This window comes from Protopterus annectens, chromosome 15.part0 (assembly GCF_019279795.1).
Source record: "Protopterus annectens isolate FY-2018-M chromosome 15.part0, PAN1.0, whole genome shotgun sequence".
Lineage (NCBI taxonomy): Eukaryota > Metazoa > Chordata > Ceratodontiformes > Protopteridae > Protopterus > Protopterus annectens.
Genome location: NC_056749.1, coordinates 87,159,579 through 87,186,153, shown reverse-complemented (window position 1 = coordinate 87,186,153; position 26,575 = coordinate 87,159,579). Strand labels below are relative to the sequence as shown.

Genomic DNA, 26,575 nt, shown 5'->3' with positions numbered 1-26,575 from the left:
TCATTGCCCCTTATTGGCCTTAGTAAATTTGGTTTGCCTTCCTTTGGCCTCATCTGGTACATTATCCTTGGATTCTGAATCCAACTACAGACCTCCTGTCTCACCCAACAGGCATCAGTCACCCAGACATTACAACTCTCAAGCTGACAGCTTGGTTTTTCCAATTCCATTAGTGGCCAGGCATAATATGCTTTCTTCCCCAGTCAGTTGCATTATTTTGTCATCTCATAAGCCATATTTCTGTAAACTTTATTCAAGTAAATGGAAAAGACTTGTTCATTGGGCCTCTCTGCATCATATCAATCCTTTCTCAGCACCAGTACGTGAAATCCTTCATTTCCTAGTCTCCATCTTCTGTGAACGTGTGACAAAAGGAGGTACTGCCAGCACAGTTAGCTGGATTTTGTAAATAGTGATATGTCGTTTGTGAATATCAACATGATTAATATGCTTGTGTTCCAAATGTATTAGAACTGCATGTTGTCTGTATATCAAACTGTTGGTACATAAGTGTGTTTTGAAAGGGTTTGTAAGGTACTGAGCTTAAAGATGTATCCACAGTGTACACTACTGGAAAAGAACCAGAATGTATGTACACTATTGTAACTGTGTAAATGTATATATTTTAACAGTGGAAACTAGAACATAGAAGGTTAACTTGCAAAACATCAGAACAAAAATAGTTGAAATTAAATTATTTTGCAACTGCACTATAAAAGATGGTTTCAATGTAGCAAGGAGACAGGATGCTTAAAACTAGGGAGCCTTCTGCATTGTCTTATAAGTGTTTTATTGTTTTATGTCTTCCATCAGATGCGAAGATCTGAGGCCTGTGTATTTTTCCCAGGCAGATGCTAAAGGCTGGCAGTTTCTGGCAATAGGGGTTTAACTTGTGAACTCAAGTCAGGTGACAAGAAGTAATGCCATTCTGCAAGCTAATCTAGCAGTAATGTTATATTACTGACATATTACATATGACATATTACTTTAAGAACTCTCTGAGAGAGTGCATTCTGTATTTCTCTTTGACCTGACAACATCAGCTGGAAAACCCATTCACCACATCTGCCTTGCCTTGGTCTGTAAGTTAACTAGGGTTTAGTATTTCTCTTAGATTCAGACAGGAATATAGTGAAGTATATCTTAGATGTTTTCTTTATTTATTTGAGACTGTCCTGCAAAGTTGTTTTAAATATTCCTGTGATTTTGAACTCTGATGTAACTATGTTTATTTACATAGTATTTTCTTGTTGTTTTGTTATTTATTATTAAATATAGTTAAACCTATCATTGTGGCTGATATTTGTGAGGCATATTTAAGTTGCTGTTTTCTGCTTTATTTGAACATAAATTGCATTGCGACAGCTGCTACAGTGCCTGTTGGCCAACGAGGTAACTTAGATATTCATTTTGGGTTAGTATTACTGTATTTCCCCACAACCGGCCATAGGATCTCCAGACTTTGTCTGCCTGTGCATTTTCCCACTACATTTGTGGTGTGGTAATCAAGACTGTTCCCGATTGTTATATCTGCCATCTGTAGAATGACTAGTTTTTTTTTTTCTTCTTTTTACCTGCTATGATAGAGAGGGACTCAGTCTTATCTTGCAAGTTTGTCCTGTATGCCCAAAAGCTTATCTATTTGTTAGGATTTATGTGCATTGCTGGTTACATACAGAGTGATAAGGGAATATTTGCTTCCCTATCTACCATACTTGTCCACAACTTCATACACTTGCATAGTATAGATATGCTTTTAAACCATGTAATCTGCCTGAAATATTTACTCTAGTGTTATGAACTGCCTTTATTTATGCAATACTTATTGTTTTGGAATGCTTATAACTGTGCTATATAACCTACTGAAAATATATATTTGAATTGGGAATACCCACCAATATAGCTGTATCTCTATCTTGTTTGATACGTGCAACAGTAGAACTGTACATACCGGCATATATAGCTGCAGAAACCTTTTGCTAAGGTGCAGTTGTTGAGTTGTGAATGTCTGCATGCTAGGCTAAGAACTGTGTGCTACGTCATATATTTTTTACTTTATTGATTTTTATTTATTTATTTATATATTGCATTTGTTAACTGGGAAAGTCCACTGGGCCCAGAAAGAGCCTATTTTCAGTGAAGGACCGGGGAGAAAAGCTCCACATTAATGCATACAACGTGAAATTTTCACACATCTGTAGTAACAGCTAGGCATCCCGACCAATCTGTTTCTGATATTTGCTGTATTGTCCTCTCTCAGGCCAGAAAGCGTATCCTGATAATTAGTATTGTACTGCTAGTTACTAACACCTCTCTTTTATACTGCTTTTTACTCCCTCTACCTCTGGCTATCCCTTTCTCCTCTTCTGCTGTTTCCCCTCTCTCTCTCTCTCCTTCTATCTCCTTCCAGTTCTTTAGCCCTGTATCCTTTTGTAGTCTCCTCCCTATCCTTCCATCTCTTCACTCTACTCTCACAAACCACTAATTAGATAGCCCTACTCTCTTACATCTACATCCACTATATTTTTCCCCTTATCTAACTTTTTTGCTGTCTTTTTTCATGTAGCAATCAATCTCAGTGGCTAAACCAGTCAAATAAACCTCAACTGCACCACAATAAGTTCATCCCATGCCTCTACAACCCAGATAAAGCAAAAGGAACTTCCAGGAAGTGATTTGATTGTATATGTATATTGCCTTTATAGCTGCATCTTGCAATTAGGCTGTTAAGCACACCACCGAACGCAGTATTGCAGTAGCCCAGGTACTTCCCTGCTTTGCTACCCTGCTAGTTTTTCTAATACCTTGTACTGCCTTGACTAGCCTACTCCTGTCTTTTAGAAAGTGGTCCTAACAGTGTTATCCTCCCTTTATTCTGTTTTAATAAGCTAGTAGACAGGAACTCCTCATAATCATAATACAGGCTCCCCTCTCAACTTACCCATAGCTTTCCCTGATTTTTTTTTTATCTCAGTCCATTTCTGCTTTTGATCCAGCCCGCTCAGTTCACCCTCACTATGCTCAGGTTCACTCCGCTCCCCTACCATACTCCCATTTTCACCCACCCCCACTTCAGTTTCCTTTATACCTAGCCATACTCCTCCCACCCACCCTCCTCCTCCTGTCATATTTCCCTAACCATCTTACTCCTGCCAACAACACACAACCCATCCACCTTACCCATTATCTTTATTCCTCTCATATACTTCTCCTTTCTGTCTTCCAGTCCTTCTAGTCGTTACTACTACATGTATTGCCTAACCTACTCTCATATTACATACTTTCCTCCTCCCTTAGTTCCCTCATCCACTATCACTCTACCTCTATACCTCTACTTAAACACTCCACGTATCCTACCTACAACTGTCTATAGCAATGTCACTCCTAATAACCTCGTACATCTCTTCATAACAATTTATTCCCAGAAACAACACCTTTATTACACACACAAGCACACCTCTGCATAATGTTTCTCATCTCCAATACTATTCTCCTCTCTCTCTCTCTGTACCTCTATTTCCTTCTACAAATATCTTCACTTCAAGCAACCCACATACCTCATAAACCAACTTCTACAACAGTCTTACTCGCACAAAAGCTCCCCAGCTACTGCTTAGTAAGCTCCACTCTATAGTCCACAGACTTAATTTTACAAACCAAACTAAACATCCTCCCCCTTCAAAACTATTGTTATTCTAACTATGCTCTAAACTGCCACCACAAAATGAAAAAGAAGCTGCAACCTGTAAATCTTCCCACCCACTGGAACCTAACTCAATGCGGAGACATACAGTAGATATAAAAAGCTTACACACCCCTGTTAAAATGCCAGTTTTTTTGTGATATAAAAACATTAGACCACAATAAATAATTTCAAAACTTTTTCCACCTTTAATGTGACCTATAACGGGTACAATTCAATTGAAAAACAAACAAATCTGTTGGGAAAAAATAAAAAACATACAATAAGCTGGTTGCATAAGTGTGCACACCCTTAAAATAATACTTTGTTAAATCACCTTTTGATTTAATTGCAGCATTCGGTCTTCTTGGGTAGGAGTCTGTTAGCATGGCACATCTTGATTTGGCAATATTTGCCCACTCTTCCTTGCAAAAGCGCTCCAAATCTGTCAGATTGCAAGGGCATCTCTTGTGCACAGCCCTCTTCAGGTCACCCCGCAGATTTTCTATTGGATTTAGGTCTGGGCTCTGGCTGGGCCATTCCAAAACTTTAATTTTCTTCTAGTGAAGCCCTTCTTTTGTTGATTTGGATGTATGCTTGGGATCATTGTTTTGCTTAAAGATGAAATTCCTCTTCATCTTCAGCTTTCTAGCAGATGACTGAAGGTTTTGGGCCAAAAGTGACTGGTATTGGGAACTCTTCATAATTCCCTCCACCTTGACTAAAGCTCCAGTTCCAGCTGAAGAAAAGCAACCCCAAAGCATGATGCTGCCACCACCATGCTTCACCATGGGGATGGTGTTCTTTTGGTGACGCACATGGTAGTTTTTGCGCCAAACGTACCTTTTGGACCTTGGTCTCATCAGACCATAACACATTTTCCCACATGCTTTTGGGAGACTTGATGTACTGTTTCGCAAATTTTAGTTGGGCCTGGGTGTTTTTCTGTGTAAGAAAAGGCTTCCGTCTTGCAACCCTACCCCATAGTCCAGACATATGGAGAATATGGGAGATTGTTGTCACATGTAGTACACAACCAGTACTTGCCAGAAATTCCTGCAGCTTCTTCAGTGTTGCTGTAGGTCTCTTGGCAGCCTCCCTGACCAGCTTTCGTCTTGTCTTTTCATCAGTTTTCGAGGGATGTCCAGTTCTTTGCAGCATCACTGTTGTCCCATATTTTCTCCACTTTTTGATGACTGTCTTCACTGTGTTCCATGGTATATCCAATGCTGTGGAATTTTTTTTGTACCCTTCTCCTGAATAATACCTTTCAACAGTGAGATCCCTTTTATGCTTTGTAAGCTGTCTGTGAGCCATGGCTTTTGCTGTAGCAGGCAACTGAGTAAATGTCAGGAAAATTCTACTAGCACAGCTGAACTTTATTTGGGCTTAATAAGAGTCTCTTTACTTGATGACAGGTGTGTACCCAAAAAGAATGAATGCTGTAATTAAATCAAAAGGTGCTTCAACAAAGAATTAGTTTTAGGGTGAGCACACACAACAAAGTATTAGTGTAAGGGTGTGCACACTTATGCAACCAGCATATTGTAGGTTTTTTATATTTTTTCCCCTAACAGATTTGTTTTTTTTTTTCAATTGAATTGCACAGGTTATAGGTCACATTAAAGGTGGCAAACATTTTGAAATGATTTATTGTGGTTTCATTTTTTTATACCACAAAAACCTGGCATTTTAACAGGGATGTGTAAACTTTTTATATCCACTGTACATCCAAACCCTGGCCCTCCCCAGACCCCATTACCCCCCAAACTCCTTAAAATCCCTAAAATGCACTGCCATTAATCTCCAAAGCATCAGAAATAAAATTCCACACGTGCATACCTGGTTAAACTGAAATAAACCTGACTTCACTGCCATTACAGAGACTTAGTTAAAATCATATATTAATACCATATATTCCCATCCCGTACAGTTGCCTTAGAGCAGACTACAGAGAAAAGGCAGTGGCATCATCCTAATATACCCAAATACCTTCACTGTAGTTCAGTACACAAAACCTATCCCACAATTCACTACTGCAGAAATACTAGTAGCCTTCCTAAAATTAAATAACTGTAAAAACCTTTGTATCTTGGTCATATAAATCCCCCAGGCAATAACGCATCTATACTTGAAGATATTCTTGCCTGGACAACTAATAATATTATAAATGAAACTATCATCTTAGGGGATGTTAGCATTAACTGGCTTGATATTTCAAATCAGGACACTTCTACCAGTATTAACCTTTACAATTATGCACAGCTCATTACCAATATAACCAGACCCAACAATAAAAATGACAGAGGCTCAATCCTTGATTAGATCCTGGTTTCTGACTCTAACAAAATCTCCTCCTCTGGCACACTACCTAACAGTATTAGTGACCACTTATCAAGCTTTATAATACACAAGTCCCCCACAATTCTAAGTAAATAACAAGTCAAGCTCACCGGAGATGGGGGTCCGAATGGAGAGATGAAAAGTCAGTAAGCAAAGGAGAGGAGTAGTGCTGAAATTGAATTTATCCTCAAGTCTTGGTGAGTACCTTCTTTAGGTGGACCCTGTTTTCACAAAATCTCACCAAGGCAACACTGACATATAGACTGAATTTATATAGCATGTATCATTGACAGAAGTAGGTCAAAAATTAAAAGAGATAGCTGGGTGCACAAGACCCAGGATAAAAAGTGTGTAATCCTGGTAGGCACACTGGTGCCAGGACTGGAAAAATGACAGTGTAGTATCCTCAAAATATGAAAACATTCCTACAATGGGCCAGGCCAGGCTCAGGGGGAGGATACCCCCCGTTGTAGAAGGAAGTAGCAGTCCACAAAAAACACAAAAACTGATAGGCCAAAGAAGAGCCATAAAGATGATAGAATGGACTATTGAGGGTAAGAAAGAAGTTATGTATTGTTACTATTATGCAAAAAGCCCTGAATTTCCAGACACAAGATATACAAAACGATTAAGAGGGAAATTAGAGAAAAGAAAATACTTCTGCAAAAAAGCTGTCAGAAGTTTCAAATGAAAATGTATATTCATTAATACAACAGTTTTGTGAAAAACAGTATATAGATCAAGAAATTTTGATCTGTTTGGAAAAAGAAGCATCTGAGAAAGTGTGAAAATATAAATGACAAAACCCAGCGATATTTGAACAATATAAAAAAGAAATATGGACGTAGGAGAGAAAGGGAGATTTGATATGGTGCAATATTTATGCAAAGGAGAAAGCCAAATTATAATCAGTATAAAGAAGGTAGTCCAAAAGATATGGCATCCGGATATGGAAGAGTTTACAATAAAAAAAAAATATCCCAAAGATGGAACATAGAAAAGAAGATTAGTAAAGTAGAAGTAAAAAAAATTAGAAATTGAAGTTATGGATTGCCTGCGAAGTGAAGGATTTGGTGTAGAAGGTCTAACACAGGTTATATCACAATATGATGGATTGAGTCCCCAAAGTAAGGAGAAACAGGAAGATAAAGAAACATCTGAAGAGGAAATATGGACATGGGAAAGAAAAAGAGATTTAATATGATGTAATATTTATGCAAAGGAGAAAGCAAAACTAACCAATACAAAAAGAACAGCACCAGAGATATTTGAAGAGAAATACAGGCAAAGCAATCCAGACATGGAAAACTGTACAATACAAAGAATAAGAAGACAGAGAGGAAAAGCAGAAAAGGAGATTAGTAATATAACCTGAGTTTATGGAGAAAGTGAAGGATTCAGTGTAGAAAATCAAATGCAGAAAGCACCACAACAGGATAGAGCAATGGATATCCAAATTAAGTGGAAACCAATGGAACAGAAAGCAACTGGTCAGGTGCCATATCAAGATATTTTGGAGCCTTCCACAGGAAACCAGTATAAACATTCACTTGAAGCTAGACAGCAAGGAAAGAAACAGGAAACTGTGATGCAGTCAGTGTTGAGGAGTGATAGACCAATGACTTCTCATATATCAGAGCAACAGATGGCACAGGATGAAATTGAAGAGAAGATGCCACAGGAAGATGCTATAGAACTTTCTTTAGAATACCCACAGGAAATGGAAAACAAGGGAATCTGCCCTCAGTTTGGAAGAAAATTAGCTAAGACAAGAGTTGCTTGATTTAATAGACATGGATAGATATATTAAGATCAATGAAAGAAAAAGACTGCAGAAGGTCAATAAAACCCAAAAAGTCAGAAGTCTGATAAAACAAATGAATGCAGTAATTAGAACTGTCCATAGAGATCCATGTGATATAACAGAAGTAAATAGGATATATTACTGTGCTGCCAAATTAATAACTGATAAATTTCTACCACAAGAACACAGAGTAGTGAGGGAATGGAAGGGGAGAAATCAAATACCATCATGGAAGTATCGAATACAGAAAACTGTAAAGCAATTAAGGCAATAAGTGTCCCTCTTAGAAGACTATAGAAGAGGGAATAGATCAACAAAAATACTGAGAAAGATAGATGTGATTAAAGCAATGCACAGTTTTAGAACAGACCAGGCTCTATCATGTACTATCACAAATGTCAAACTAAACATTTCAGCACAAGCGGAAAAACGTAAAAGATACACAGATAAAAATAAAGGAAAAGTACAAAATAAGTAATTTATTGATGACCCAAAAAAGTTTTATACAGAACTGGGAAATAAGGTAAAAGGAACTGAAAGACCACCAAAAAAGAGGAAGTAGATACATTTGGAGAAGTATCTATGAAGATCCTGTGGAACATAACAAAGATGCTAAATGGATAGAAGAAGTAAAAGAAAGAATAAGAAGTTTAAAGGTGCAGTATATGAAATGGGATGAAATAATAGCCAGAGAGACTGAGACAAAGTTAAGAAAATCCTCTAATTGGAAAATCCCAGGCACAGATGCAGTGCCTAACTTTTGGTTAAAAGTATTAACATCTTTGCATGAGGATTTAGCCATGAGTAAGAACTATTTATGTGTGTACCCCAAACATACACCAACCTGGCTAACAACAGGAAAAACAATGCTCCTTCTTAACAGTAAACCTGCAAGCTACCTTAAAAATTATAGACCAATAACTAGCCTTCCGACGACGTATAAACTATACGCAGGAATTGATGCTGACAGAGTTTATAGTCATGTAGAAGAAAACTCAATTATGGCAGTAGAACAAAAGGGCAACAAAAGAAAGTCAAAATGAACAAAGGATCATTTTTTGTTAAATAGTCATACTGAAGAACTGTAGAAAGGGGAAGAATTTAAGTATGTTGCTATTCTGCTTTGCCATTAACCCATTAAGCTGTTTACTTAACATCTTAGGCCATGGCTACAATTTGGCTCCTAAAAAACAACAAAGTGTAAAGACTTCTCATCTTCTCTTTGTCGATGAATTAAAACTGTACAGCTCATCAGATGAGGAACTGAAAGCACAGCTGCAGGTTGTCAAATTTTTTTCAGATGATATAAGAACGTCATCTAGTCTTGATAAGTCTGTGAAAGCAACCTTTAAAGCAGGAAAACTGCAGCACCAGGAAAACATCAGTTTGGGACAAGAATGTGATATAAAAGAACTTGAGCAAAAGGAAGTGTACAAATATTTGGGAATTGATGAAGGATCAACAATAAAACATGAAGAAAACTTAGTAAGAGGTACTTTAGAAGACTTAAATTAATTTTGAAAACAGCATTGACATCTAGGAGCAAAATCCAGGCTATAAACCAATTTGCTGTTCCTGTCCTACCTGATTGACTGTCCCCAAAATGTGTTGGATAGATTTGATAGGAAAACAAGAAGGATGATTCATGCTCACCAAATGACTTATAAAAATCAATATATACCAAGATTATATATTCCCCATTCTGAAAGACGGATGGGCCTCCTTGAAACTGATTACATGTACAGATCTGCTATCATGGGACTCTACACATATCTGCTGACCTCACAAGACCCAAATTTAGTGAAAGTCTTGAAACATGAGGAGAATAAATCTAAGATGACTTCTCTGCTTAATTTAGCAGAATCATATCAGTGTCAAGCAGGAAAAAAAATCAAACCAGAAGTAGATAAAAGTCAGGCAGCAACTGAATGTGTCAAAAAACAAAAGAAGGAATATAAGGTGAAGGATCAGATGACAAGGCAGGAAATGTGGAAAAAGCATAAATATAGTTGCAAGTATAGAAAACTTCTGGAAGAACCTCATGTTGATCAGGAACGAACACAGGAATGGTTAAGGAGAGGTGAATTCAAACCAATTGATGAAAGGTTAATATTGGCAGCCCAAGATAGTGGGCTACGTACATGCTGGTTTACAAAGTCCATTGGACATGTGGGAGAAACAGACAAATGTAGGTTTTGTAAAACCGAATTGTGGACAGTCGCACACCTTGTTGCTTGGTGTGACATACTCATGGCAGAAGAACTGTATACTGAAAGGCATAATAATAATGTAGCAAGACTGTTGCACTGGGCTGGGGATTGTGCAAACATTATGGTATTGAAGTGGCTGAAAAACACTGGAAATATGAGCCACAAAGCATCATAGAAAATGATGAAGTTTATATCACGTGGGATCACTCATTACCAACAGTTCAAAAAGTAGATGCTAGAAAACTTTATGTAGTGGTCCAAGAAAAGAAGACAAAAGTAGCATTGACCATTGAAATTGCTACACCCAGTGATTAATTGATTACAGTGTCTTGCGTACAGAGAGACACAACGTTATAAAATATCAGTATCTGCAGGCAGAAATGAGAGCAGTTCCAATAGTAGTTGGAGCAATGGGTCTTATAAAAAATAATTTACAATCATACTTAGGTATGTTACCAATCCATGTAACCCCATACGAATTGCAGAAGGAGTCATTACTGGCACATTGCGAGTGCTGCGAAGAGCACTTTTGGCTGACATCAAAGATTGAAACAATACTAATTTCATGAACTTTAATCTTACTTTGACTTAGGTATGGGGTCCATTCCCATTGTAGCATTAGAAACCGAAAAGATTTGGGGAAATTAAAAAAGAGACTTATCTCTGCATGAGCCACAAAGCATCAGAGAAAATGATGACGTTATTATCCCATGGGATTACCCATTACCAACAGTTTAAAAGTTAGACGCTAGAAAACTGGATATATATTTGTCCAAGAGAAGAAGACAAAGGTAGCTTTGATCATTGAAATTGCTGCACCCAGTGACTACAGTGTCTTGCGTACAGAGAGACACAAAGTCATAAAATATCAGGATCTGCAGGCAGAAACGAGAGCAATGTATAAGAAAGATATCCAGACAGTTCCAGTAGTAGTTGGAGCAACAGGTCTTAAGTAAAGAATCTAAACAGTGTAAGAAACTTCTCTGTGTGGTAGATTTTCAGTCCATATATCTCTATTTAATCATTGTATATTAATCAGATCAGACAAAAGTAGTAGAAGTAGCAAAGTTAATCACACTGATGGGAGAAGGGATGTGAATTTAACATGTGTACCAGTAACACTTTGTTTTACAGCACAATAAACCACTCCCTTGCCTGATAAAAAGTATATATATATATTTAGAAAGCTTGTGAGGAAACTATTACTCTATTTTTGTTTTACTTGGATCACTTGTCTGTGTACCTAAAGGATTTTTGACTAGAAACAAACTGCCTGCCTTGCTTGGATTACTTTCGAATACTTAGTAATTCTGTACAATTATATATATTTTATTATATATTTATTTATTTTTTGACTTAAGACGAGTTTACGTTTGCTACTTCTACTACTTTTGTCTGATCTGATTAATATACAGTGATTAGCTAGATATATATGGACTGAAAATCTTCCGCACAGAGAAGTTTCTTACACTATTTTGTTTTTGGACCCAGTACACTTGTTTAGTGGGTTGTTTTGAGACTTCGGGGATACCACGGAGATTACTTGTCTTTTATAATAAAGAATCTACAATCGTATTTAGATATGTTACCAATCCATGTAACCCCGTATGAATTGCAGAAGGAGTGATTACTGGGCATGGTGTGAATGCTGCGAAGAGCACTTTTGGCTGACATCAAAGATTAAAACAATACTAATTTCATGAACATTAATCGTGCTTTGACATAGGAATGGGATCCATTCCTGTCATAGTATTAGAAACGCAAAAGATTTGGAGAAATTAAAAAAGATTCTTATTTCATTTCTCCCCAACACCTTTAATGAAATCCTACAAAGTATCAACTTGACACCATTAAAATATCTCCCGCTCAATGATGCTCTTAAATTTTTCAGTTCAATATTTCTTAGAATCTTAAACAGTATGGCCCTAACTTGCCTAAAAAGAGTAAAGGTTAAACATGCCTGTTGGCTTACCAAACACACAAAGCAAATTATGTCCACAAGAGATAAAGCCTGGAAAGCTTGTCAAAAAATAAAAATTCTACCGACCTCACTCAATATAAACAGCTATGCAATCAGACAAAATGACTAGTGATCAAAAATAAAAATGAACACTTCCAAAGTCATCAAGACCAACACAAACAAAATTCCCCAAAATGTTGGGGTGCAGTCAATTCCTTCTTCATCCAGGTACAAATAACAACCCTTGCCCAAATCCAGGTAAAACTTCCACTGAGATAGCCTCTCTCTTTAATTCATACTTTATTGACACCATAGCTCACCACTGCCTTCCCACATATAAAACTCAACTCACCTGAGCTTTCTTGATCACTTTCCCAACTACTTTTCTGTCTACCTTCTCATTCTCACCTATACCTACTTCCAGTATAAAAAAAAACCTCCTTCATAAACTCCTACCTTGTACTAATGCTTCAGACAGTTTACCTGCAGAATTTCTACAATTGTCTGCCAGCTCCATTGCCTACCCTATCAGCATACTCCTTAATAGATCCATTAAGGAGTCCCTCATAGTACACATCTAGAAAAAAGCATTTGTGGTAACAACTGACATCTCTAATTTCCGACCCATAGTAATCCTCTCCCACACTCAGCTTCTCAATCATCTTGTTAAAAAACAAATTCTTTCCCCCACTCAGCATGGCTTCAGGCCAGGTCATAGTACTTGCACTGCTGTCATATCTTTTATTGACACAGTAAATAGGGCTTGTGATGCCGGTTACACGTTTTTCTCAAATTTCCTTGAACTCTCAAAGGCTTTTGTTACAATTTCCCATCCCCTTCTTCTTACCAAACTCTCCAGCTTAGGTATCTCATCGCCTACCATAAACTGGTTCGCTAATTATCTATCTCACCAACAGGCAACAATCCACCAAATGGCAACATTCCTTCTCAGCATTTCTCAACACTACAAGTGTACCTCAGGGATCCCTACTGTGTCCCCTCCTGTTTAGTATATTCATCGACAACTTCCATATCACTATTACCCATGGCACTGTTATCCAGTACGCTGATGATTCCACAATCATCTGCACTGCCAAATCCATTTCTGAACTGCAGCGTCTTACCCAAGATGCCTTTACAGCAACTGAAACTTGGATGTCAAACAACCATCTTGCTCTAAACCCCCAATAAAAGTAAACTTCTAATATTCACCCCTCCAAAAACTGCCCCTCTTAACAAGAATGAATTCTCTGTGCGATCCCAAAATATACTATCACAGAAGTCATTCCAAGATCTAAACTGTTAGCTGTCATCACTGATGAAAATCTAACAATTAATCAACCTCCATATCCACAACATTGTCAAAAAAAAATTATCAGAAACTAGGTATTCTATATAGACACAATCACTTTAACTTCACTGCCAAAAATGCTCTAACCTCATCCTTTCTGCTTCCATCTCTATTATATGGTACATCCATCCTCACCAACATACACTCATCCCTGAAAACCAAACTTGACTCATGTTACAGTAATATTGCTAAATTTGTAATAAATTCAAAAATTTTCAGTTTCCACTGCTTAATTGTACATCAACTAAACTGGCTTGAACTTCCACTGTCCCTCACACACCTACATTAACTACTGCACATAAATGTATATAGAAACTGTCAGTTTGCCCTTCTCTCTCCTCCTTACTTGACTGCATATCATCCCAACCGACCTCTTAAGATTTGAAAACAAACTGTTGCTGAAAGTTGACAAACCAAATCTCTCAGTGGGTCAAATGGCTTTACTCTTTTACTGTCTCAAAACTTTGGAATGTCCTCCCACCTTCAATCAAAACTATCAGTAATCCTGCTCTCTTTAAAGGTGTCCCTCAGAAAACATCTTTCTTCTCTCTGGCACTGTACAACCTCCTAAAGACCTGAGTCCTCCACTGTAATCCTTACATTATTCCATCTTATTACTTGTATAACATTTCCTTTCTCCCACATACCACAACTAACTGCAGTATAACTTTTCCTTTCTCCAAAATACCCTAACTAACTGCATGCCTACAGATCAACAACAATTAACAATCAAAAGCTGCTACTCTGACAAACTCCATCATCGATGTTAATAATTTTACATGACATAAAAGTGTATATGTATGTAAATAATTTGTACTGTTGAGCTTATACTACTATATTCCAAAAAATAAATAAAACTACTGTGATATGAAACTCTGAATGTTCACTGTGTGGCTAAGTGAGAGTACAAACACCTTCTACAGTGACCACTGTTTACAGGCTACAGGAGTTCAATATCCACACCACTGAATCTTAATATGCGGATTTCCCACCACTGCCAGCCAGTTAATATGTGACCCCCCACCAATGGCCCAGTAATCAAGGAGCCTCTATATTGACCACTGGCAACAGTGAGGGACGTACACACTGGGAGGATGACAGATACATACACAGTATTTCCAGATGCACCTCTCTACATCACGTGCAATTTCCCCTAAGAGCACACAGAAACCGCAGTCATTCTGGGGTTGGTTTATCTCTAATCCAGATCCCCAGTACGACTCCCCACTGGCACAGCTATAGAGTTGAGATCTCAGCTGAGTGGCCAAGCCAAAACCTCCAGCATCTTCTCTGTCCAACCAGTTGTTTGTGTCCCTGCCTGAGTAGCTGAAACACACACACACACACACATTCCTGGAAATGGCTGACACAGGTTTACTAGCTATGCCCCCTTTTGTACAGACTAGTTATTACTGCCACCAGCCAACACTTTATCAGCTACTTTAAGGCCCTTAACAAAGGGTGTCCAGTCTTACTGTGTAATGTTACTATTAATCCAAATGGTAGTTTGACCATGAGCAAGGCTATTAGAAGTGGCCCACACAGTGTAATCAAATAAATATGCAAGTACTCTCAGAACATAAATATGTCTCTACACAGATCAACCACAATGAAAGGTTTAAATATATTTAATAATAAATAATAAAAGAACAAGGAAGTACATAGTAAATAAACGCAGTTGCATCAGAGTTCAAATTCACAGGAAATAATTAAAACAACATTGCAAGAGTCTCAGATAAATAAAAAAAACTTCTAAGCTATACTTCACTATATTCATGTCTGTATCTAAGAGTAACTACTGTACCCTAGTTAACTTACTTACAGAATAAGGCAAGACAGATCAGGTGAATGGGTCTTCCACCTGATGCTGTCAGGTCAAAGACAAACACAAAAGCACTACTATCTCAGAGAGTTCTTAAATTAATATATCAAATATTACTGCTGGGTTAGCTTGCAGGATGACATCACTCCTTGTCATCTGATTTTAGTTCCCAAGCTAAACCCCCATTGCTAGAAACTGCCATCATTTATCATCTCCCTGTGAAATTACATAGCCCTCAGATGTTTGCAGCTGCTGGAAGACATAAAACAGTAACGCACAAGACAATGCAGAAGGCTCCCTAGTTTTAGACGTCCTGTCTCCATGCTGCATTGAAACCATATTTTATGGTGCAGTTATAATATAATTTAATTTCACCTATTTTTTCTGAAGGTTTACAAGTTAACCCCCTATGTTGCAGTTTCCACTGTTAAAATATATACATTTACATGTTTACAATAGCTTATGTACATTTCTGTTGTCTTCCAGCAGGGTACACTGTGGACACATCTCTAAGCTGAGTACTCTGCAACATTTCTCTTCAGCATACATCTGTACAAACCATTTTATATGACATATACTTCTAATACATTTTGTAACACAGACATATGAACCATGTTGATATTCACAAGTGACATATGATTATTTATAAAATTCCAGCTAGCTGTGCTGGCAGTACCTCCTTTTGTCACATGATGCATAGTTTACTATGTTAGCATTATCAGTGTTGCAAGTCATTTATAGTGTTACATTCCTGATAAACGTCGCTGACTTTGTTAGCATTATCAGTATTACAAGTCAATTATCGTGTTACATTCCTGAGATGCATTGCTGATCATGTCAGCATTGTCAGTGTTACAAGTCATTTATAGTGTTAACATTCCTGATATGCATCACTGACCTTGTCAGCATTATCACTGTTACAAGTCATTTATTGTGTTACATTTCTGAGATGCGTTGCTGAACATGTCAGCATTGTCAGTGTTACAAGTCATTTATAATGTTAACATTCCTGATATGTGTCACTGAGTTTGTCAGCATTAGCACTGTTACAAGTCATTTACAGTGTTACCATTCCTGATATGTGTCACTGACTTTGTCAGCATTAGCACTGTTACAAGTCATTTACAGTATTACCATTCCTGATATTCATCACTGACCTTGTCAGCATTATCACTGTTACAAGTCATTTATTGTATTACATTCCTGAGATGCGTTGCTGACTTTTCAGCATTATTACTGTTACAAGTCCTTTATCGTGTTACATTCCTGCTATGCATCGGTGACCTTGTCAGCGTTGTCACTGTTACAAATCATTCATTGTGTTACATTCCTGAGATGTGTCACTGTCTTTGGCAGCTTCATCGTTCTCGGACAGTATTTGTAATGCAGGTTTCCTGAGATAAACAGCTTCTTAGGCAATTAAGTTACTGCCTTTTGTTTGCTACAACAGATGAAACATTATGTGTATTTTTAATTAATATTACTGGCTTCTTAAGATGTGGAGTGAACTGCAGTATATTTTATTAGTTATTGTACTCTGGATGTGCTTACAAAGGCTCACACTGATTAAGCGATGTTAGTGGACAGCAGTATCTTCTATTTGTTATTGTACTCTAGATATGCTTACAAAGGCTCACACCAATGTAGCGAGGTTAGTGGACAGCGGTAACTTTTATTTGTTATTGTACTCTGGATGTGCTTAGAAAGGCTCATAATGATTTAGTGAGGTTAGTGGGCAGCAGTATCTTTTATTAGTTATTGTACTCTGGATGTGCTCACAAAGGCTCACACTGATTAAGCAAGGTTAGTGGATCTCGGTTATCTTTTATTAGTTATTGTACTCTAGATGTGCTTACAGAGACTGACACTGATTAAGCGAGGTTAGCAGACTGGAGTATCTTTTATTAGTTACAATACGCTTGATTTGTTTACAAAGGCTCACACTGATAAAGTGAGGTTAGAATCTTGAGTAAGTTCACACTAAACCAAACTGCATTTATGACTAAGATGTTATGCAAAAAAAAAAAAAAAAAACGATGCCCTAAATTTATAGTGGTATCTGTTTTGCTGCTGTTGCATTCTGTAGTATTTGATTGTTTTCATGATTAACATTTTTTCAGGGACTTTCCCGATAGACCTCACAAAAACTCGTCTCCAGGTTCAGGGTCAGAGTTCAGATGCTCGCTACAGAGAGATTAGATATCGAGGCATGTTCCATGCCTTGCTGCGGATTGGGAGTGAAGAAGGTATCTTGGCACTCTACTCGGGGTAAGTCAAGTCTACTCTTTTGTATTGAGGAAACAAAGAAACCCATTTGTGATTGCTGAATGTTGGCTACATTTATGATAAACTACAATGATATGGCATGAGTGAGGGAGGAAGAGAGAAGGAGAGAAATACAGGCATACAAAACAGTAGTGCAGAATTGAATTCTTAGAGTCATAATTTGCCCAGTTCAAGGGCTTATAAGTGTTTCAGGTATGCTTGCTTACCTGCAGTATAGTTGATTTTCTCTGTTGTATTTAAGATGGCAAAGATGGCAGTTTGTGTTTCACTGAGCGAATCCGTGCATTATTTACATGTTGTGTATAACATCAAAAGGTACTCATTGTTATATTAGACTGCATATGTATTATTTCCCCCTCGGACTTCCTTACAGATGAAGCTGAGCATAGTCTGTCCTATGACTATAGAGCATAACGCAGCTTGGAATTGTACTTTTGGAAGAATTAATCACTGTTGTGTCAGTCCGAAGATGCATTATGTAACTGATGAAGCAGAAATTGGAATTGATCTTGCTGCCTACCTGATATTCTTTTAGATATGCAATATGCGCCTCATCTTCAGAGATGTTTTTCTGTTTGAAGCTATTTACTAGAATGTCACCAGGTGACACTGTGTCAAGTATTAACAATACACAGTGCTCACACAAACGATGCATTCATTTTCAGATTTTTTTTTTGATGAACCTCGTTGAAAAACTTTGAACTGTGTGCCAACTAAATATAAAACCAGATAAGAAAGTGACACAGTCCTCAGGAATTCACTGTCACTGTTTAATAGTAAGCACTTTTATTAGGACAAATGCATAAACTTCATCAGACATAACCGCTCTGATTTTAATGTAATTAATTTAAGTTTCACGTGACTAAAAACATCAAATTACATCAGATTCAGTATTAGTCACTTCAATTTGAAAAGCAAGCCATATTGACACTCATTTAAACCTCGAAGTGAAAAAAAAATACATTTAAGCTGCCAAATTAACTCGTGTCTTCTGAGGGCTGCTTCAGCATCACCCTCCCTAAAATCACTTGTATCCTTTTCTAAAACAAAGAATGTAAACTTTCTAAAATGTTTACATTTCAAACTGTGTTTGGCTAAAGAGATTTAGTGTTCTGTTTCTGGTCTTTTAACCTTCTCCCTGTTCATGCTGTATAAAAGGCTTCACAGGTTTCCTACTGTGATTGATAGGTAATACCAGCTCTTTCATAGGTATATCTCCCTTACCGGTATCCACTATTCTAGCAGTGTACTTGTTCTCTACAAATGGGCTGTGCGTAGGTTACATACAGTCAGAACAAATGGCATATATGCATGTTTTGGATGTAGGGGCCACTGTTTTGGATGTAGGCAGTGTAGACTTGTGGCACCTGCATCCAAAACATGCATATATGCCATTTGTTCTGACTATGTAACCTGCACACGAGTACTTGTTCATTTTCTAAAATAGTTTTACGCTCTTACTTCTTTTGTCAGCAAAGGTAGGTTTAACTGAAATGAGGCCTCTAAAGGCTTATTGTCATTTTAGCATCTTGAGAATCTTGAGGAGTACGTCCACACTGAACCAAACTGCATTTATGACAAGAATATGTCATATCATCCCACAAGAATATGTGCTCCAGTGTTTAGAAATAATTCCCTTAATGTTCTTACTGTCACTCGCGTATATGCTACTGTAACAACCAGGGAGGGGCCAACTTCATTCAAACCTTTTTTAAGTCTTACCAACCATAGTAATGTGTGCATGTCCACTCATTCTACTTGGCAATACACTTACACTTTCTAATGCCTGCTGCAGAATTGCTTTGGGATAACCCGTATCATGAAAAAAAACACACTGTTTCTTCACATTTATCCAAAAAAGTACCATCTTAATGGTTAAAGACAATGCCCTAACCAGTTGGATTTTCGGCGATATTTTACTTGAGGGCCTCACCATTTTATTTTGCGCATGAGTGGGCGTGTCGTGAACGGAGTGACAACCCGGTCTACATATGTAATTAGCCTTTTTGCTGCTTTTGCCATTTGCCCAGACCTGGCCGAAAGTTATAAACCCTTACTGTAGACGATAGAAGCAGAAACATAAAGTGAATATTTCTGTTCTACTGTAGACAATAAAACACATTATTACATCACTGATCCAGTGAAAATTGCAGTAATCACACACGCACACGCACACACACACACTATACATTAAAAAGGAATCACTAGCACTAACAGTTATACTTTTCAAATCAGAGTGTTGAGTATTTACATGTTGTTAGATTGTCTTCATTTAAAACATATAATAGCTATGTTTGATAAATTATAGGTTATATACTTTGATAAACTGCAAACATGTAACCAGTATGTTGAAAGCAAGTGCACTTGGATTATGTTTGCAAATGATCCCTGATGACAAGAGTAAGAGTTTCCAAAACTCTCTTGCTGGATTTTTAATAGACTTTTTGCACCCTGACAGTTGAGTCAGTATATAGAAATTCTCCTGTTATTGCTGGCGCTGCCCTGGTTCTAGAGAAAAATGTTTTGCTCTCCGGCGATGTACACCTGCACCAAAAAGGGTCCATTTGGACATTGATTGGGACAGTGAACCATCGCATTCCGACTCTGACAAAGAGAACTAGAATGCTGGACAGCATAAAGCCTGATGACGTGTTTTGCTGCTAATGTTTGATTTTGCTGAATCATTTTTGGTTTCATTAGTTTGGACAGTAAAAAGCCTGATGAAATGTGTTTTGCTGCTAACGTTTGACGGTTTTGTTTCTTTGCTTGTGGTGGTGCAATAAAACCTGGTTTAACGCATATCCGTGGCGCATTGTACGTTATTTTCCTATGTTACTTGTTATCATGAAAGAAATTATAATATTTTACCTGTCCGTACGTTTTTACACTGAAGTTTTGTAATTCAACAGATATCGCCGTTATTCAGACGTTTGATAAGGTAAGTAGAAAATGTAACATTGTAATATTGGGAATTACTGATGTTGGTAACATTTTACTATTTTATTTATTGTTATATTACATGTCAGCGCACTTGTTTTCTTTTTTTGACATCCGATGGTACATTTGGAGGGAATGCATATTCATGAATGACATATCACGGGGGTGGGTTTTGGGTAGGGCTTGCTACTGCGCATCTGGTGAGGCCCTCAAGTAAAATATCGCCGGCTTTTCATTATGCCTTTCTTAGTGTGATGGGGTGCATACTACTGAAGTCCAAATATTTATTAACCCTAACTTCTTTCCTGTAAGGCTTGGTAAAAAGTCTGTGATTACTAGATAGTCATAGCTAAATATTTGATTTCTGCAGTGTTCCACTTCAAGTCAAACTTCAAATAATTAAATAGTCTTTCTAAAATGTTCACAAATTCAGCAAGTGCTTAAGAAGTTGAACCCTACAAAATAAAATTATCATCAATAAAACACAAATAAACTGTACATAGGATCATAGGAAGTTAGAAGGCCAAGGGCCCTAAAATCTCTCTAAGCCTCTTTAATTCATGCCCCAATTGTTCCAGTTCTGAATGCCCAAGGAATAGATTGGCTTTCGTATATAGGTTCATAGAGCATAGGGCATCTACAAGCTCCTTCTGTCCATAAGGGACACAGGTGACAACCCAGAGGTGAATTTGTGATTTCCCACCTATTGGTCCAAATTGTGTTTGAATAGGCTTGGGGAAGAGCTCTGCTTCACATGAATGAGGAGTCTGTTCCAGAGAAGGCGTAATCTCTGAGACACATACCCTTCCCTCCAATACGTTTTGTTTATGTCACAGACAAGATTTAGATCCTTAGATCAGGTAGTTCTTGTGCTGTCTGGTTTGCAAATGTATATATCAGATCCAGCAGGGCTGGCTTAGACAAAGCCTTCCAGGTTAGGCATAGATCTCCTCTCCGTAGTCTGTATGAGACCTAGTACAGGGATAGGGCTTTGAGGTGGTTAGCAGTGAACATTTTATTTACACCCTGTATTCTTTTAATGAGGACCCTCTGTAGCTGCTCCATCTGTTGCAAATGCCTGATCTCCTTAAAGCTGGATGCCATGCCCCCTATAGGTTGTGCCATGTGGAAGGATTTTCTCACCAGCATGGACATTTGATGATCAAACTTTAGGTTACTGTCAATTTGAATTCTCAAGTCCCTTACTACTGGGGCTTCTCCTACGGGAGTATTATTGGGGTTGTAATTTGCAGGGTGGTCATCTTTCCAAAAGGTATAATTATGCATTTCTTTTTGCATTGAATTTTAGGCTATGGCTGTGGCACCAGTTATTTGTTAGTCCCTCTTGGAGGATATCTACATCTTTAGGGGATTAACAGATATCATTGATGGTGTTGGGGATGTTCCAATTCAACTCCTCTGCTCTGATCCACTCATCAAAGTCAGCTTCTTTCACAGTTTTGAGAATTTCTCCACAGGCATCTTCTGTCTCTTTTAAAGGAGAGATGGTTCCATCAACATGAGTAGGTTCATCAGATCTGTTGGTGATTGGCTCACCTTTCCAGATATTGGGGAATATGATATCATGTCATACCTCAAGAATATGTGCACAGATCCCCTCCCTTGGACCCCCTATCAGTCATGGCGTGTCCTGCTTTGATGTCCATGGGTTAGAGTCATTCCATTAGCCTCAAATTATGTGACCAGGGTCAGAGACTTCCCTATGATGATTCTGGAGACTCGTCATCTGAACTCCTGAAGAAAAGGGTGTATATCTGGAAATAGACTGACTCCCCTTTGGAGTGGCCAATGTCAGATGCTGATTTGGAGGATAGAGAGGGCTCTCCACAGTCAGGAGATTTTGGCAGGAGCCCAACTCATTTGATGCAATCCCCAGGAAGCCTGACAAAATTTTACACCTAAGAAGGCTAAGCCTTTTTGGTCGAAATCTCCCACAGTGGATTCTGTCTTTGTGGTGGTGGCCACTAAACATGAATTGTCTGCGGACTCTTCTTCTATGCACTCCCCAATAAGGAATGAAGGTCAAAGGATAGATTTTGGAAACAGATGTATGCTTCAGGCACATTGACCTCTTATGAATAAATTCCAGAGAGACCTGGCTTAGTAGGTCCTATCCATTCTGAAGAATATAGTGACAGCAGACTCTCAGAAGGCATTATAAGCTATCCTGATAATGTTTAACTGAAACCAAAAAGGCCCTAATTCACTTTAGTTTCATAGGTCTAAATGCCAGGTCAATTGACCTTCTAGAGGAGTGGTCATGACGGAGGTTGTCCATTTAATGTGCACAGGCCAAGGGGCCAAAATGGTCCACAAAAATTAGGGGCATTATGGACCCTTCTCTTATTGAAGACCACAGAACCACTGAAAGTTTCCTTGACTGCACTCCATTGGAGGCATTTGGAGGATGAATCTCTTGCAATTCACTGGCACAATTGGGTAAGAGGGATTATATCCAGAGGCTATCTCACCCCCTAAACAAGTCTTCCTTTGTTGTATGTTCCACCCAGTCAGGCAAAGGCTGCTTCAAAAGAGAGAATCATTCTCACCAAGAAAACTGTGAAGATTCACCAGTACAGCGAAGATCAGGATTTTATGCCAAATTCTTTTTGGTCCCAAAGAAAATACAGGACCTCAGGCCTGTCCTGTGGCTCAGATTCCTGAACATCTTTCTGAAAAAGAACCAATTCAGAATAGTCACAATGGAATTGATTCCCCCTTGTTTACAGGGAAAATGATTGGTGTGCTCAATAGATCTCCAGGATGCTCACCTGCACATAAAGATGGACAGGGAGTCTAGGAGATACTTGCGCTTTGAAATCTGAGCCAGTTACTATCAATTCAGAGCCTTTCCATTTTCCTTAGCACAGTTCCCAGTGTATTCACCAGATGTATGACAAGTGTTGTGGCTTATCTTCGACCCCACAGATTCTAAGTATTCCTATACTTGAGTGACCGACTCCTGGCTGTCTCCTTGGAGTCGCTCATAAAAGCCAGGGACTATCTGCTACAACTGTTAAACTCCCTTGGCATTTCTGTCAACTTACAAAAATCAAATTTAAATCCTCACAATTTTCTTGGGATATCACCTAGAGCCTGCTCTCTCTCCATTGTGTCTCTTCCTCAGAAAAGGGTTCAAAGACTGCACTCAGCAGTAGAAGCCCTGCTACTGAGCAATGGCTCTAGTGCGTGCCTAGTACTTAGGGTCTTGCACTTATGGCAACCTCTGTTTTAATGGTTCAGTTCACCTGTTATAACAGAATAATTCTACAGTGTTTTTTTTCAGTCTCAGTGGTCTCAATTTCTCCATCTGCTTTCGTAGACCATGGGTCTAACTCAATCCTGCAGGAACCATCCACAGTGGTAGCTTGTGTTTCATCTTCAACACAAAGGAGAGCCCTTTCAGCCTCCATTACCATCAGCAATGGTGACCACAGATGCCTCTTCCCTGTGGTGGTGATGGGGCATTACAAATTGTTGAAGGAACTGCAGGACTGTCTCCTCCATGGCATGATTTCCATCCAAAGTGACATGACATGTTTGGTATATCAACAAATGAGGGAGACAGAACCTTCTGTTTATGTCACAAAGCCTCGAGACTGTGGTAATGGGCAATGGCCTATCACTGTTTTCTACTTACAGCACATATTCCTGACTCAGCCAGTGCTCTGGCAGACAGGCTCAACAGAGATCTCCTGGTGCATTATGAGTCGTCCATCAATCCAGTGAATGCCAAGAAGATATTCCCTTGTTGGGGCAGCCCCTACTGTGTCCTCTTTGCCATGCAGTCCAATACAAAATGCAGCAGATTCTTCACCCTGCTCCCACCTTTAGGATAATCATCCAGGGATGCTGTGCCTCACTATTGGCCAGATGGGTTACTTTATGCATATCTCTCTCTTCCCCTAATTCCAAGGATTTCTTCAGAAAGTTATATGGTACAAGGTGAAAATCATTCTCATAGCTCTGTATTTTCCAAGACATATCTGGTTTCCTCTTCTGAAGCCTCACCTGAGAGAGTTCCCTTGATTCTTAGATCCAGTTCTGGATCTCATGACTCATCCCTTCAGAGAGCCTTACCAGGATGTTTCCAATCTGAGACTGACTACATGGTTTCTCCAGTTCCACTGATAGCAAGGGATTCTTTCCTTCACAAAGATGCAATAATTATCCTGACAGCCTCTCCAAGACCTTCCACTCAAAAAATATTGGAACAAATAAAAGAGATTTGCCAATGGGGAGACAGTCAAATGGGTAATCCTTTTTCAACTCCCATAAAAGATGGCCTGCATTTTCTTGCATCCCTGTTCCACTCAGGTTCTAAATTAAAGTTCAGATTGTGGCATTTTTCTGCCCTCCACAGTGGCTTCCAGCACCAGCCCCTGGCATTACAGAAACTCTGTAAGGCCTTTCTCAAAGGCACCTTTGTTTTACATCCTCCAATAAAAGATGCTGTCCCTCCTTGGGACTTGAGTGTCATTTCAGAAGCTCTAACAAAACGTACATTTGAGCCTACATTGACAGTAGATATCAAGTTTCTTTCATAAAAAGCCATTTTTCTTGTTGGTATAACATCTGCTAGATGGTGTTTCAGAATTATAAGTGCACTTTGCAGTTTTGCCTTATCTCATTTTTCATAAAGGCAAGGTAACGTTAAGGACAAATTCTTCTTTTATTCCCAAGATGGCTACAGAGAATAACTTTTATGAGCTCAGTGATCATCTGGTCTTTTTACCAACTATCAAAACAGAGGAACATATCTGTTGCACACCCTAGATGTATATACACAGTTATGCATTTACCTTGACAGAACTGCTTCCTTTTGTAAAGATGAGCACCTCTTCATTTTATTTGTTCAGAATAAATTTGTCAAGAAAGTATCAAAAGTCATTCTTTCTAGATGGTTGTCCAATTGCATTTCCTTTATTTATGAATATCAAAACAAACCATTACCAAGTAAACCCAGAGCCCATGGCACAAGACCAATGGCTACTTCCCCTGCTTTTTTCATAACTTGCTCTCTAAATGACATTTGTGAAGAAGTAACTTGGTCCTTCAAGCATTACAAATTGGGTTGTATTTCCAAGGCTGGAGCTTCCTTTGGTGCTTCATTTCTGAAGGGTTTCCTGTCATGTCTGGGATATACTTCCCTGGGGATTCTGACCTATACATCTGATCAGATGAAATGAAAAGGGCACAGAAGTTATGTGCTTTCCATAATGACAGAGGCCTTCATTCCAGTCCATCCAATGTGCCGACCGTCCTGCATTCCCCTTTCCATCAGTTATGACTTGGCTCCCAAGGGGTATAAATCTGTTCTGTATTTTTCAGGCATCAAACTAGATTTAAAGTAGCTAGGGGGGGGGGGGGCAGAGGAATTATGAGAAGAAAGAATTCTTAAAGGGGCTTGAGTTTGGAGCACTCTGTGTACCAGATGGGATCCGAGAGATGGCTCAACGACCCATAAATTGCGTCATATGGACTGAAATGAAGGAATCTGTTGTTATAGTAAACACATACTACTGTGTTTTTTTTTTTGCTTTAAAGAGATTGGAACCGATACCCTGCCAACTTGGCAAGCTGACAGGTTAATAGGTGCAGACACTCCTGATGTTCAGGAATAATTTTTCTCTTGCATCTGTTTGATTTCAGGACACCAGATAGCTCTGTGTGCAGCTGTAACAATATACACTGCTCGCAGAAGCAATCCACTCATGTTAAGATCATGTTAAGATTTTTGTTTTACTTTATAAAGCTGTTGCAGCAGTAGGAGATGTAAGCGCTACATACAGGTCTCTCAGTGCAACTGATTTCAGTGCTGTCAGTAGATGTTAACAGGACAGGCACTCCCGCTTTTCAGGTGAAGTTTTGTTTTGCAGCTACTGCTGTAAGTGCTGCCAATATACCACATATGTCTGCGCGCAGGTGTAGGAATACTTACTATTCACTGAATAACAGAAGCAATCCTTTCTCTTATTTTCCTTTAAACAGTAAAATTATTACAGGGATGGAGTAATCCTATAAGTATTTCAGGTAGACAGTGGAGACTGAGTGCTCAAAACATTTGATCTCCATGTTTCTCCAAGATGTTAACATGAAAACATGATCCTGATCTTCAGTAATGTTTTCCTGTTGCTGGTGTCTCTGTAAATAATGTCA

General features: G+C 38.5%; 1 protein-coding gene across 1 annotated transcript in view; it reads left to right on the top strand.

Moving 5' to 3' along the window:
- SLC25A14 (solute carrier family 25 member 14) overlaps positions 1-26,575 on the top strand; it is a 1,283,912-nt gene that overhangs the window by 129,783 nt on the left and 1,127,554 nt on the right. The window contains exon 2 of the mRNA XM_044057171.1: positions 17,293-17,440. Coding sequence (XP_043913106.1) covers positions 17,293-17,440 — 148 coding nt within the window. The remainder of the gene's footprint in view (positions 1-17,292; positions 17,441-26,575) is intronic.